This window comes from Lycium ferocissimum, chromosome 8 (genome assembly GCF_029784015.1).
Source record: "Lycium ferocissimum isolate CSIRO_LF1 chromosome 8, AGI_CSIRO_Lferr_CH_V1, whole genome shotgun sequence".
Classification (NCBI taxonomy): Eukaryota; Viridiplantae; Streptophyta; class Magnoliopsida; order Solanales; family Solanaceae; genus Lycium; species Lycium ferocissimum.
The window spans coordinates 35,076,048-35,089,112 of NC_081349.1; the positions used below are offsets into that span (position 1 = coordinate 35,076,048).

Below are 13,065 nucleotides of genomic sequence, written 5' to 3' on the forward strand. Positions count from 1 at the left end.
CGCCATCACCACTAGCCACTGTTTATAATCATCACCACTAATTTCATAATTACCATAATAACCACCAAATTTTAACAACAATCACCACCACTACCACTACATATTGGTAACTAACGTTTTCAATCACTACAACAATTAACTATCATAATCATCAATCGCCACCACCAGGCACTAATTACTCCGATCAACCACCACCATTAATAATAAACCTACTACATCACCCCCCGTCGACAACCACAATCACCACCATTACTCATCACCACCACCAATACAATTTTCTTAAAATATTTTATCAATATAATACTAAAGTAATTTTATTAGATACCTACTATCTTTTAAATAAAGACAAATTTATATATTTTAATATTGAAAAAATGATTATTTAACATTCAAATGTTACTGCAATATTTCATTACTCAATACGTATTCAAATATTTTAATTTTATTACATATCTAAATATTTGAATATACTTATTGTTTTAGATTTTGTTGTCACGTAATCAGGAGGTTATATGTTCCAGCCGTGAAAACAACTTCTTGTACAATAAACTCCTACAATTCAATTTTTTTTCAGATCTCGCACATAGACGAAACTTAGTACACCTGACTGTCCCTTGTTCTAAAGTCTTAGTAATTTTAATAAAAACAAAATAATTATTTTCTTCAACCACCTAGGATAATTTTTCAGTCTCTCACCGCGGGAAAGAATATTCTGTACTGACAGGCCAAAAAAGTATGACCAAATAAACTATGACTAGTTATAGGAATAGACACTTCCCACGTGGTGCCAGCAAATTATAGTCTACAATATTGGTGAAGGAGGATTTCAAGTTGTTATCTCCAAGAAGCAACAGCCCTGTATCGTTAATCTTTTTATTTTGTCTTCTAAGTCTTCCTTTGACTATATAACAAGCACCAACAACTCTCAAAACAGTTTCATTTCTTCAATCATCATAATAAGACACAAGACCCTTTTTTTCTCTTTCTCTTGTATTTAGCAGAACAACAAAAGTCTGTCTGAAGAAAATAATCTTGAATTCATCAACAAGACTTAATTCTTTTGAAGGTTTGTAATCTTTTCTTCATTTCTTTGTTGGTTCTGCAGTTCTTGTTTTTCTTTGAGTATTAGTAGTAGCTGTTATTTGATTTTGTATGGAGTTTTGATTAGTCTTAAGTAGTGATTAATTACCTGTTAAATGCAAGTTCTTGACTTTGTTTATGGTTTAATTAAGTTTCTGTTATTAATCTTGACAATCAAGTTTGTTCTTTGCTTATAGTTTTGAATGAAAGTTTTCTGTGACTTTTCGTATATATGAAGCTGATTACCAAAAAAAAAAATCTGATCTGATTTAATTACCAAAATAAAATAAAATTATACCATCTGATTTGATTCTTGTTTCTTCATCTCCTTTCTTTATTGGGTTCCTTAAATCTTGTTTTTGTTTGACTATTTGTAGTAGCTGTTATTTGATTTTTAATGGAGTTTTGGTTAGTTTTAAGTAGTTCTTAATTAGCTCCTCATTAGATTCTGGCTTTGTAATATACCATCTGATGTGATTCTTGTTTCTTCATCTCCCTTTTCTTCTTTTCTTTTTTGGGTTCCTTAAATCTTGTTTTTGTTTGACTATTTGTAGTAGCTGTTATGTGATTTTGTATGGAGTTTTGATTAGTATTAAGTAGTGATTAATTAGCTATTAGATGTAAGATTCTTGGCTTTGTAATATACCATCTGATTCTTGGCTTTGTAATATACCATCTGATTTGATTCTTGTTTCTTCATCTCCTTTTTCTTTTCTTTTTTCTTTATTGGTTTCCTTAAATCTTGTTTTTGTTGGACTATTATTAGTGGCTAGATTTTTTTTATTTTTTATGGAGTTTTGATTAGTCTAAGTAGTGATAAGATTCACTGTTAAATGCAAGCTCCTGACTTTGTTTTGTGGTTTAATTAAGTTTTTGTTTTAATCTTGAAATTTGACCTTTGCTTATAGTTTTGAATGAAATTTTTCTGTGACTTCTGTATGTATGAAGCTGATTATTTGTAGTTTCTTTCATTTTTTTTTTTTTGGTTTGTGGGCAAAGCACGGATCCAAGATTTGAACTTTATGGGTTCAAGTTCGAATTTTTATCACAATCTATTTGATTTTTAATGGAATTTTGGTTAATTAGTCTAAGTAGTGATTAATCGCCTATTAAATGCAAGTTTTTGACTTTGTTTGTCGTTTAAACAAGTTTCTGTTTTAATATTGAAAATCAAAGGTTTGTTCTTTGCTTACAGTATTGAATGAAATTTTCTGTGACTTTGAAGTTTCTCTTTTTTCCCTTTTTTGGTTTGTGGGAAGAAGTGGATTCCAGATTTGAATTTTATGGGTTCAAGTTCGATTTTTCGTCACAATCTATTTGATGTACTGGCTTCGAAATTTATTATTTGTACTTGTTTAGTGAATTTTGTTAATATATTTAAGGTTTAACGCAAAGCTACTGGGTTAAGATGAATCTTTATCTTGTATTCTGCATCCGCTCCTGTGGGGGTTGGGCAGAGACGGAACTACGTGGTCAGAAGGGGATCAATTGAATCCCCTTAGTAAAAAAAATACCTTGCAAATAGAGTTAAAATAAGATTTTATAATAAATAATTGTCAAATCTCCTTTCAAATAAGGAAGCTTCTAGTGTATTGCTTAAAAATTGCTTAAATGTGCAAGTTCAGAACTCTAGGTTTGACATTCTTGCATTTTTTTTTTGGTTTTTCTTGTTAGAATTTTTTACTCTACGTTGGGGTTGTTGGAGTGGATAAGGAGAAGAATATGAGTATTGATTCCTCTCTTTTGCTTATGTCAATTATTCTTGATCTTTATGTTGGTCGGTAAAAGGGATATCAATATTGATCCCTCAGTATTGATTCCTCTCTTTTGCTTATGTCAATTATTCTTGATCTTTATGTTTGGTCGGTAAGATGGATGTCAATGTTGATTCCTATCTTTTTATATGTCATTTTTTGTGGCCTGGACACGAGGTCTGAATATTAAGTATGAATCATAGTTCAAATACAATTCTTGCTCTTCATATTCGAAGTAAGGAGTTTCTGTCTTCTGAGTAGTCCAGTGGCGGAGCTTCACCAAGGGGTTCATTACTATAATAGATACATAAAAAGAAAAATTGACCTTTCTACCAGTTGATTTTCCAACTACCCTCCATCCCTCTAGCTCTGCCCCCTTGAGTAGTCTATTCTTGTTTCGTCTTCATGGGTATGAGAAAAGATTTAAACTCGACGGCTTTCTGGTCTGTGTTACCCTTTTTTTCTTAAAGGGCTTTAATCTTCAGTATAGTAGGAGATTTGATTGTTTCTATGTCTCCTTTTGGTTTTACAATTTTATTTATGTTGATTCTGTTTTCCCAATTTCAAAGAATAGTTTTTTGTGTTTTCTGCCTTTTCCTCCTCCGTTCGAATTTGCTAACTTCCCTCAAGTTACCATAAGATTGATCTCACGCGTTAAGTTATTACTGTACTGATTAATTTTTCAGTAGTTAATGATCTGAATATTTCAAGTTCCTTACTTTTCGTCTATTGTTTTTTGTTTTTTGTTTTGTTTTTTTTTTTTTTTTCTTGGGTTGTGGGGAGTAGTGAATTTGTTGATATTTCTAACTCTTCATTACAACAATCTGATTGCTTGTGAATTTGAAGATCTTTTCCTTCTATCTGAATATTCTCTGTTGTTCCCAGTATTTAAATGGAAATTTGATGTTAGGCATAGCATTTATTCAGATATCTGAAATAGGCTCTTTCTCGTACTTTTTTCTATTACTAAGCATATGAGGGGAATGGCTAAGTGAGTTTGATTTCATTTTTTAATTCTTTTGTTGATAAGCTTGCCACTACATTTAGTTTTTTCTTTATTACTTTATTTAGTAGTTTCACATAATGAATTAATCTTCTAATGCATTAGCTGTCTTTGCTTGTTCTTTTCTAGATGTGAGTTGGTTACATTTTATCTTTTTATACTTTTGTTGATAAAACCAACTTCATCAATTATCGCGTTTTGTTTTTTTCCTTGATATTGTTGACTAATTACACATTCTGGTTTAGAGCTCGAATATCGAAGACGTAAAGAGATGCTTTTTTCCCACTGTGTGTGTTGTTTTGTTCTATTTCTAGGTTAATGATTTCACTTACGCTTACCTAATAGCTATCTCTCCGGTGACCTATTAGAGTGAAAATTCTTTTACTCGATCAGTGTATAGAAGTTAAAACTGTTTGTTATGATACTTCTTATTCATACTTTGTGATAAAAAGATGTGGATGCTTTCTTACTTGTCTTACATCCTTTTCCGACTGGTATATTTGGTTCGGAACATTAAATATCGAACAGACCTGCGCAGACGCTGATGAAATTTACATTTTTGCTCTTGAAAAAGCTTCTTTGTTCTATTGTCGAAAATCTCCTGTTGCCCTTTACTGCATTTTACCAAATTCTAGTTCATCAAGTATACTGATCATGATTTTCTTTATTTGGCAGATTTTGTTGGTTATGAGATTCGACGTATCTGCTGAAAACCTCTAAAGGTACCAAATCTAAGAAGCTTGGAACAGTTCTGCAGCACCTTAGCCAATTCGAAGAGAGCACATATAAAATAAAAAAATAAAAAAAGAGCGCGTGACTGATACCGAGATGCAAGCATCCCAGAGACCTGAATCATCAGGCGGAGTTCACAAATTGTACCATCAGCCAACTGCGAAAGTTGAGCAATATTATAGCCCTTACAATGTTTTTAACAACAATTCCAATGATACTAGCAGCTCGGGTACACAAATCTCCTATGAGACACAAAATGAACAGTTCTTTACTCTCGACTCGCTTCCCGCTTCCGGTTATGTCAACTATGATTCGCCTCCAACTGTAAGCGTCTCGTCCAACTGGAGTCCCTTCTCTCCTCAATGTTCTAATTCATACATTTCAGATCAGCGGCATTCCTCAGACAACACGTACGGTTCACCTTTGAGCGGGTGTTCGGTAGTTGATGATGGCAATGCACTGAAACATGTGCTAAGGGAGATGGCAAATAATTTGCTCGGCCCTGACTCTGATATTGATGAAGACAGCAGTTGCTCTTTTAATGGCGAGGTCTCGAAACCTTCAAAGTGGAATCGAGTATTGGAAATCGCGTCGAGTTTGGACGTGAAAGAGCTCCTCCTTGCCTGTGCTGAAGCAGTGTCGGATTCTGATTTCTCAGCTGCAGAAGTTCTGATGAATGTCCTCGAGCAAAGGGTATCGGTTTCCGGGGAACCTATGCAACGGTTAAGCGCATACATGTTGGAAGGGCTTAGAGCAAGATTATTTTCCTCGGGAAGTATTATATACAAAAAGCTCAAGTGCAACGAACCGACTAGTTCAGAATTGATCTCTTACATGCAAGTCCTCTATCACGTCGTCCCTTACTACAAATTCGCCTACACATCCGCCAACGTTGTGATCGATGAAGCCATGAGGAACGAGAACAGAATCCATATAATTGATTTTCAAATTGCACAGGGAAGTCAATGGATGTTCCTCATGCATAATCTTGCTCGTCGGCCTGGTGGGCCCCCTTTCGTCCACATCACAGGTGTCGATGATTCTCAATCAGCTCATGCACGGGGAGGAGGACTTCAGCTAGTCGGTGAAAGGCTAGCAAAAGTTGCTGAATCATATGGAGTGCCTTTTGAATTTCATGCTGCTGCAATATCTGGATCTGAGGTACAGCTAGAAAACCTTATTATTCGACATGGAGAAGCCTTGGCCGTTAACTTCCCGTACGTGCTGCATCACATGCCAGACGAGAGCGTAAGCACTGCGAACCATCGAGACCGTCTACTAAGACTAGTTAAGAGCTTGTCCCCGAAGATAGTTACCCTTGTTGAACAAGAATCTAACACCAACACTTCTGCTTTCCTTCCGAGATTCCGTGAAACTATGGATTACTATACAGCAATGTTCGAATCAATTGATGCAGCTCGCCCGAGGGATGACAAGCAGCGGATCAGTGCAGAGGAGCATTGTGTGGCACGAGACGTTGTCAACATAATAGCGTGCGAGGGGGCTGACAGAGTGGAAAGACACGAACTTTTCGGGAAGTGGAGTATGAGACTTATGATGGCTGGATTTACTCAATGCCCCTTGAGTCCATCAGTTGGGGAAGCCATAAACAGCGTGTTGAAAGAGTTTAGCCCGAATTTTAGGCTTGCAGAGAGCAAAGGGGCGCTTTATCTCGGATGGAAGAACAGAGCTTTGGCGACTTCTTCAGCTTGGAGATGACTGCTCCTGGAAATGTTTGTCTAAGCTTTAAATCTCTCCTAATCTTTGATTTGTTGCCTTTTGGGAGGACTAGAAGATTGTATTGTTAACCGTTTCTGATTTACGAGATATAGGACAATGAAAATCTTAGGCTTGTACATGTTAACATTGGAAGGAAAATAGTGTGCTCTCTGAAATATAATTAGATATTGGGAATACTCTTGTCTCTTTTGCTGGTATATTGATCTCTTTTTGAAATTTATGAATTGTATCAATAGTTGCTTTCATGATTACTGTTGATAATCCATTAGCCTGCTGGTTTCTTGAAATATAATAGTCATGACTAAACCCTTTACATCAAGGCAAGCTGTACCAAACAGTTTCAAAAATAGAAGTGATCATATCATGTTTGATTCTTTGGTTGTCCCACAGATCTTAAATGTATCTATATGAAGAAGAAATCATGTTAGGAAGGGGATGATTATTTGTACAAATGGTAGTTCGAGCTTGGAACGAGCATGAGGAGATTAACGTTATTTCTTTATCTTTTGAGTTATTCTAATCTTTGGTCTTTATCCTGACCGAGAAAAAAAGGGGATCAATTCTTATGGATTCATTGAGAATGATTCCTATATATATATATATATATATATATATATATAGTCATATATATATATTATATATAGTAGTAGAAGGCGCTCTGGTGGGATCTTTACAGACAAAATAAGATTGCAGTCAGTTTGATAATGATCCCGTGACAATGCTTCTTTGGCCCGAACGGGGTTGATGATTGAAGCAAAGAATATTAGTGTTCAGCAATCAGATGGATACTGGTTTTGGAAGAAAATTGCAGGAAGACTGTTCCAAATGGCTAATGAAGAGTTGTAGAAAATAAAGATTGGCTTGCGGTGAGTAACTGGCAGATTTGACTAATATACACTGACAATGTAAAGATTTTTCACACTATTTGTGCATGAAGTTATATTCTATTCTCTGCTATTTGATACTCTGCTTGTTTGATACTCTGCTTAAACTTATGATTTTAGTACCAAATGTTTATATCAGTTCATCTGCGGCAATGAATGTTTAGATCATTTCACCAGTCTTATATGACTCTTCAAAGGTATCATCGTGTGTCGGATTCTCCAAAATCTATGCATATTTGAAGGGTGTGACACCAGTGCGGCAACAGTTAAAATTGCAGCAATCAATGCTTAACTCTTCATGGGAATTTTAAATTTCCTCTGTGATTGAACATGTGGTAATGCAACAATATCTAAAGCACAGTCTGACAGACATTTGGAACGTCTATCAATCATTTTAGTCTCAATTTTGGATGACATTCTTTTTCATTTAAAATGTATCAAAATTCTTAAAGCCATTATACATTTGAAACATTTCTTTCATTTAACATAAATAAAACCGTGATCAATGCTACATATATCTAATACATAATTTACAAGGATACACACAAAAAAACACCCAAAAAGAAATGATTATTAAAAGAAAATACAAAATTAAGGAAAGAAGTTATTTATATATCGAAAAATCCTACCTTTAGCAAAAAGGATACATCAAAAAATATGTTCAAGAATGTTGATTATTCCCTCTCTTGTATATCTTCGATCGCGATTCGATGCCCTGGACATTATTGTTGTTGTTGTTGCTGTTGATATTGTTGTACCTTTACTCTCGTATGTCTTCGCGATCACAATTTGACGCGCTAGATATTGTTGTTGATGTTGTAGTTGTTGTTTTTCTTTTTACAGGCCTTTCTGCATTCTCTTTGGCATTCAGTCAATGTGAAAGCTCTAATTTGCAAGCATTCATAATAACATTGTGGCAAAGAGTAATTCACATTGTTACTCCTTTCAGGTGCTACATTTGTAAATTTTGTTGTTGCTTCTGTAGCCACTAGCAGGCAAAATATCACCATCAAGGTAATCATTTTCCTGCTGGCCATTTTTGTAACAAACAACAAATTAGGATAAAATAATCTTTCTTTTTCTTGAATGGTTTATAAATGTTTGTCTTTTGATAGAAAGGAGGAGAAGGAAAAAGAAAGATTTTTTTGTTCTTTTTTACTTTGTTTCTTTCTTTTTCCTTCTTCTTTCTCTTTGAAAGATTCTTGTTTGTGTTCTTATTTTTTTTGGAAAAGAATGAAAAGATTGGTTTATATACAATTGCTTACTATTAAAAAAAAAAAAAAAAAAAACCTATGTAAATTAAAGGCCAAAGAAAATGAATGGGGTTGTGGATACATATTTGTTAATTTCTATGGCTTAAAAAGAATGTGATGGAAATTTCGCGTTGGTTTAGATTTGGAGAGAAATACATTATTTAGCTCACATAAAAATTTGGAATGCCAGTGATAAATAGTGCATTATATAGAATTAATTTCTTGAATTTAGGGTTATGGTTGTTGGGGAGTTGTAATTACTACAAACAAGGGTCGTAACTTTTTCATCTAAATACATTAGAAAATAACACACTCCTATATTATTTGAGAATTGCACTAAAAAATAACATCATATGTAAAGCTCGCATGACGTTTAGCTTTTCTGGTTGAGCCTTATTTTGCTGGATTAGACTGATAGGAAAAAAGGACTGGGGAAATCACGCATAGTACTTTTTCAAAAAACACTTTGATAAGAAGTACCTAAAATAAGTTGATTTTGGCAACTTGACCAAACAATTTAGTTCATAAGTTTAAAATCTTTAGAGAGCAAATTTTAGAAAGCAATGTTATATTAGTGAATATTGATTTGCTAAGGCTCTACATATCCACAAGATACATACAAAAATAGATCGTAAGATAGATGTGCAATTTTACAAAATGGAACAAGATTATATATAATCAAGTAATCACATCTAACGCTAGATGCAAGCGTTAAATGGGAGGATCGGTTAAGATGGTTTGATCATGCTCAGACGGACCTCCACGTGCACTTCCACATGCGACAATATGATGATATGAGGCGATAAAAATGGTAAAAGGTATTTCTATAATAAGTTATCGCGATTCAGAAAAAACCTACAATTTCTTAGAAGCAATGCAAACTAATCGAAAAATAAAACAAATGGAAGCAAATTCATGTAAGCGATACGAACTAGTTGGCGTAAAGGATTAGTTGTTACAACTCTCATATTAGATCTAATAAATCCTTTTTATTTTGGTTAGGGGCTTGTATGCACACATAAATAAGTGTGATGTTTAGAGCCTTTAATTTGTCTTTTGTATTGGGAAAAATGAACATGACTAGAGTGGAATGAATACAGAAAATTCCAAATAAGTATATATTTATCAAACGGGATCATTATTTCAACTTCAAACATGAAATAAACTTAGAAGTTTGAAAAACATCTAAAAGTTTTTCAAGTTTTCACTCACAAAACTTAAACTTTGTTTTCATGTCCAAACACGACATCCAGCTCCAAATACCCTTTCTAAACTTCACTTCAACTACCACTTTCTTTCAAATCTCAACCAAATCTTATCCAAATGCCTACTAAACTAATCAAGGAAAGAAACAAAGGGCAGGTTGAAACACAAACAGAACACAAACAGCTGAACAAATTGAATTATACAAAACTAAAAACTCAAAACACTGTCAAAAAAATGCTCTTCTCCCCTTGAGATAATTTACATTTTCTAAACAGAAAGTTTTCCCTATAGATCCAAAAAAAAGTTATACTTCTTCAACCAACAAGAAACTCAATTACATCAAGGGAGAAGATACGTTGACATGTCTTAGGACTCACAAGAGGAATTGTTTAATTTTTTTATTTTTTTTTCGTTTTCCACCCAGTGTCTGGTACCAGCATTGAGGCCCGACAGGAAGTCCCAGATTGGGGGGTAAAGTGCTCCCTAACAAAGGCAACTCCATAAAGATTGTTTACTTATGATGAACAACATCCACCTTTCTTTGTTTCTGAAACTGTTTCTTGATTTTCATCAGCCTGCAGAACCACAGTTTTACCATTTGCTAGCCGCCCGGAATCCTTTTTCTGGAGCTCTTGAGATTGAATAACCTTCCTGCTCAGAATATTATAGATCTCCCTAACAACTGTCTGAAAAGCAGAAGTTACATTCGACGAATCCAAAGCTGAAGTTTCGATGAAAAATAGACCCTTTGCCTCAGCCAAGGCTTTGCCTTCAGCTGTCGTAACCTCCCTGGCCTCTTTGAGATCGGATTTGTTGCCGACGAGTATTATAACCACGTTCATGTCCGAATGAGCTGTCAAATAGATTAAAGATACAAGTCAAAAGATGCTAGTCAACTTAAGGAAGACGTATGTTGCTTTATTTTATGAGCAATTTTAGAGACTATAAAGCATACTGGCTATCTTGCTCGGGCTCTTTAAAAATGTCGACGGGTCCGTGTCGGATCCTCAAAAGTAGTGCATTTTGGAGAATCTGATACGGGTATGGCAACATTTTTATAGAGTCCGAGCAACATAGGATACTCCTGCCTTCCAAACAATCTAACCAACCCAGAAGAATCATAGAGGAAAATGCATGATGCAACAGATGAGTTTAATGTACAGTTGGCAAAATAGATTATGTGTTAACCGACATGGCATAATCTCTGTCAACACAAAATTTTCAACTATTGAACTATAACAAAACAAAATCCCTTGAACACCTTCCTCAAGTACCTTAAACGTGGAGAATGTAGTTTAGGCAATTATAAACTAAATGAGAAAACAAATAAGTAGTTAGTCAATCAACTAGCCTGTTTGGCCAAGCTTCTAAAATCAACTTATTTTGAGACGTGCTTTTTTTCAAAAGTGTTAGCAGTTTGTGTTACGGGTAATCAATTTGAAAGCACATTTGAGCAGCAATTATTGTTTGGCCAAGCTTTTAAAAAGTGTCTCTAAGTGTATTTTCTCAAAAGTGTGTTTCAAAAAAGTACTTTTGGGTAGAAGCAATTTTTTTCAGCTTCTGCTTCTAATCAAAAGCACTTATTTTTCTCCTAAAAGCTTGCCCATACATGTCAGTTTAAAAAAAAAAAAAAAAAAAAGCATCTTTGGCCTTCGAAAAGCTTGGCCAAACAGGCTACTAAAAGTATAAACTAAAACAACAAAATTAATCAATAGCATATTGCTTACTCTGAAGTTCGTTAAGCCATCGACCAATGTTATCAAAAGTCAGGCGCCTACTAATATCATAAACAAGAAGAGCTCCAACTGCACCTCTGTAATATGCAGAAGTAACTGCTCTAAATCGCTCTTGACCAGCCGTATCCCATATCTGCGCTTTAACCTCTTTTCCATTTATGTCCATCTTTTGAGTCTGAAATTCTACTCCAATTGTCGATTTTGAGTTTGGATAAAATTCATCTCTAGCAAATCTAGCAAGCAAATTGGATTTACCAACTGCAGAATCACCAATCAATACAATCTTGAAAAGGTAATCCTCCTTTTTTTCTTCCTCAGAATTGTGTGCCATCTTCTTCACCACATAAAATGGGAAGCTAAAACACCATAACTGTTTATTTATAACAATCTAAACATAATAGGGATAATGCCCCACCACCTGCTAAGCTCCCGCTCCCTTGCTTCTTGCCGCCAAGTATTATGCTCAAACCGGAAAGCATTTGGATGGAAATCAAGCACTGTGAAAAAATGTGCACACAGAAAATTTTAGTTTTATATTCTAAAATGACGTCGAGAATTAGTTTGGGATTGAGGTGGTGTAGTAGTAGTTGCTGTTATAGTAGTATTCTAAGATGACATACATAAGAACAATCTTTTGAACCTAAAGAGGTTTCCAAAATTCACCTAATTCAGTGTAGGTTTACCTAATTACTTTTTGAGAATGGTAACAGTAGTAGGTTAACCTAATTATACCATGTTATTTTACAAACTATTGCTCAATAAAGTATGCGAAAAGACAAACAATCACCACACACTTCGCATGGATTTTTTGCCATGGTATAGAAGAGACAGGTCAGCACTTCTCTGAAAATAATTACTAAATCTCAGTATATGGTGATTTATGACCATATAACTGTTGGTGCTGTAAAACACAGGAAATAATATAAAAAATTACCGGTACTTAGGATCTGCAAAATGCCAAAAAGGACGGATGCAATGCACAAAACTTCAGAAAGGAAAACAGATTCCTCAAACTTTTTTGTAGAATCTAAACGTCATATATTAAGCAAATCAAGATAATTTTGTTTGACACAACAACAACAAGCCCAGTATAATCCCACCATGTGGGGTCTGGGGAGGGTAGAGTGTACGCAGACCTAACCCCCACCTTGAAAGGGAAGGCGGCTGTTTCCGAAAGACCCTCGGCTCAAGAGAGGAAAAGAGAGGAAAACAAGACAAAAGGTCAGTTAGGGCCAAGCATATCGAAAACAATATGAAAACAAGGAATAACAAAAGCGAGAAAGTCATATGTCCATTTTGTTTCAAATGGACATGTTAGCTAATTCAACTAACCATAAGGAATTACAGAGGGAGCTGTAACTTTTGAAAAAAGAATGTCATGTTCATGCATTTGTTCATGCATTTAGTATTCTAAATAACATTTTTAAACTCTCTGAAATATACTGAAAAACGACTAGAAGTCTATATATGAGCTGTGATTGATGAATCTTGAAGTTCAGTGTTGTACATTTAACTGGAAATATTAGATATTTAACTTGCAGCATTTTCAGGTTGCTCATGCTCCTTTTCATGGGAAGAATTCACCTAGTGTTGCCTCTTGGAATTCAACACTTGCAATGTTTTTTTGATTGAAAAAGCCCTTACTTCCCAATGTTGTAACTCCAACATCCCCTTCGA

General features: G+C 34.7%; 2 protein-coding genes and 1 long non-coding RNA gene across 4 annotated transcripts; 2 read left to right on the forward strand and 1 right to left on the reverse strand.

The window, feature by feature from the left end:
• Positions 1-853: 853 nt before the first annotated feature.
• Positions 854-6,554, forward strand: LOC132068226 (scarecrow-like protein 13). The gene is made up of 2 exons (XM_059461750.1): positions 854-1,066; positions 4,513-6,554. The coding sequence occupies exon 2, from the start codon at positions 4,666-4,668 to the stop codon at positions 6,286-6,288; it is 1,623 nt and encodes a 540-aa protein (XP_059317733.1). The 5' UTR covers positions 854-1,066; positions 4,513-4,665; the 3' UTR covers positions 6,289-6,554.
• A 402-nt stretch (positions 6,555-6,956) lies between these two features.
• On the forward strand, positions 6,957-8,330 carry LOC132066872 (uncharacterized). Its single transcript, XR_009416953.1, has 2 exons — positions 6,957-7,175; positions 8,143-8,330. It is a non-coding gene; the product is annotated as an uncharacterized LOC132066872 (long non-coding RNA).
• A 1,494-nt stretch (positions 8,331-9,824) lies between these two features.
• LOC132068227 (ras-related protein RABA5a-like) lies at positions 9,825-12,165 on the reverse strand. Of its 2 annotated transcripts, none has more exons than XM_059461752.1 (2): positions 11,464-12,165; positions 9,825-10,505 (listed from the first exon to the last, which is right to left on the reverse strand). In XM_059461752.1, the coding sequence occupies exons 1-2, from the start codon at positions 11,717-11,719 to the stop codon at positions 10,168-10,170; spliced, it is 594 nt and encodes a 197-aa protein (XP_059317735.1). In that variant the 5' UTR covers positions 11,720-12,165; the 3' UTR covers positions 9,825-10,167. The 2 variants fall into 2 exon arrangements, with proteins under 2 accessions (XP_059317735.1, XP_059317734.1); XM_059461751.1 differs by having other exon boundaries at positions 11,380-12,139.
• Between the last annotated feature and the right edge of the window lie 900 nt (positions 12,166-13,065).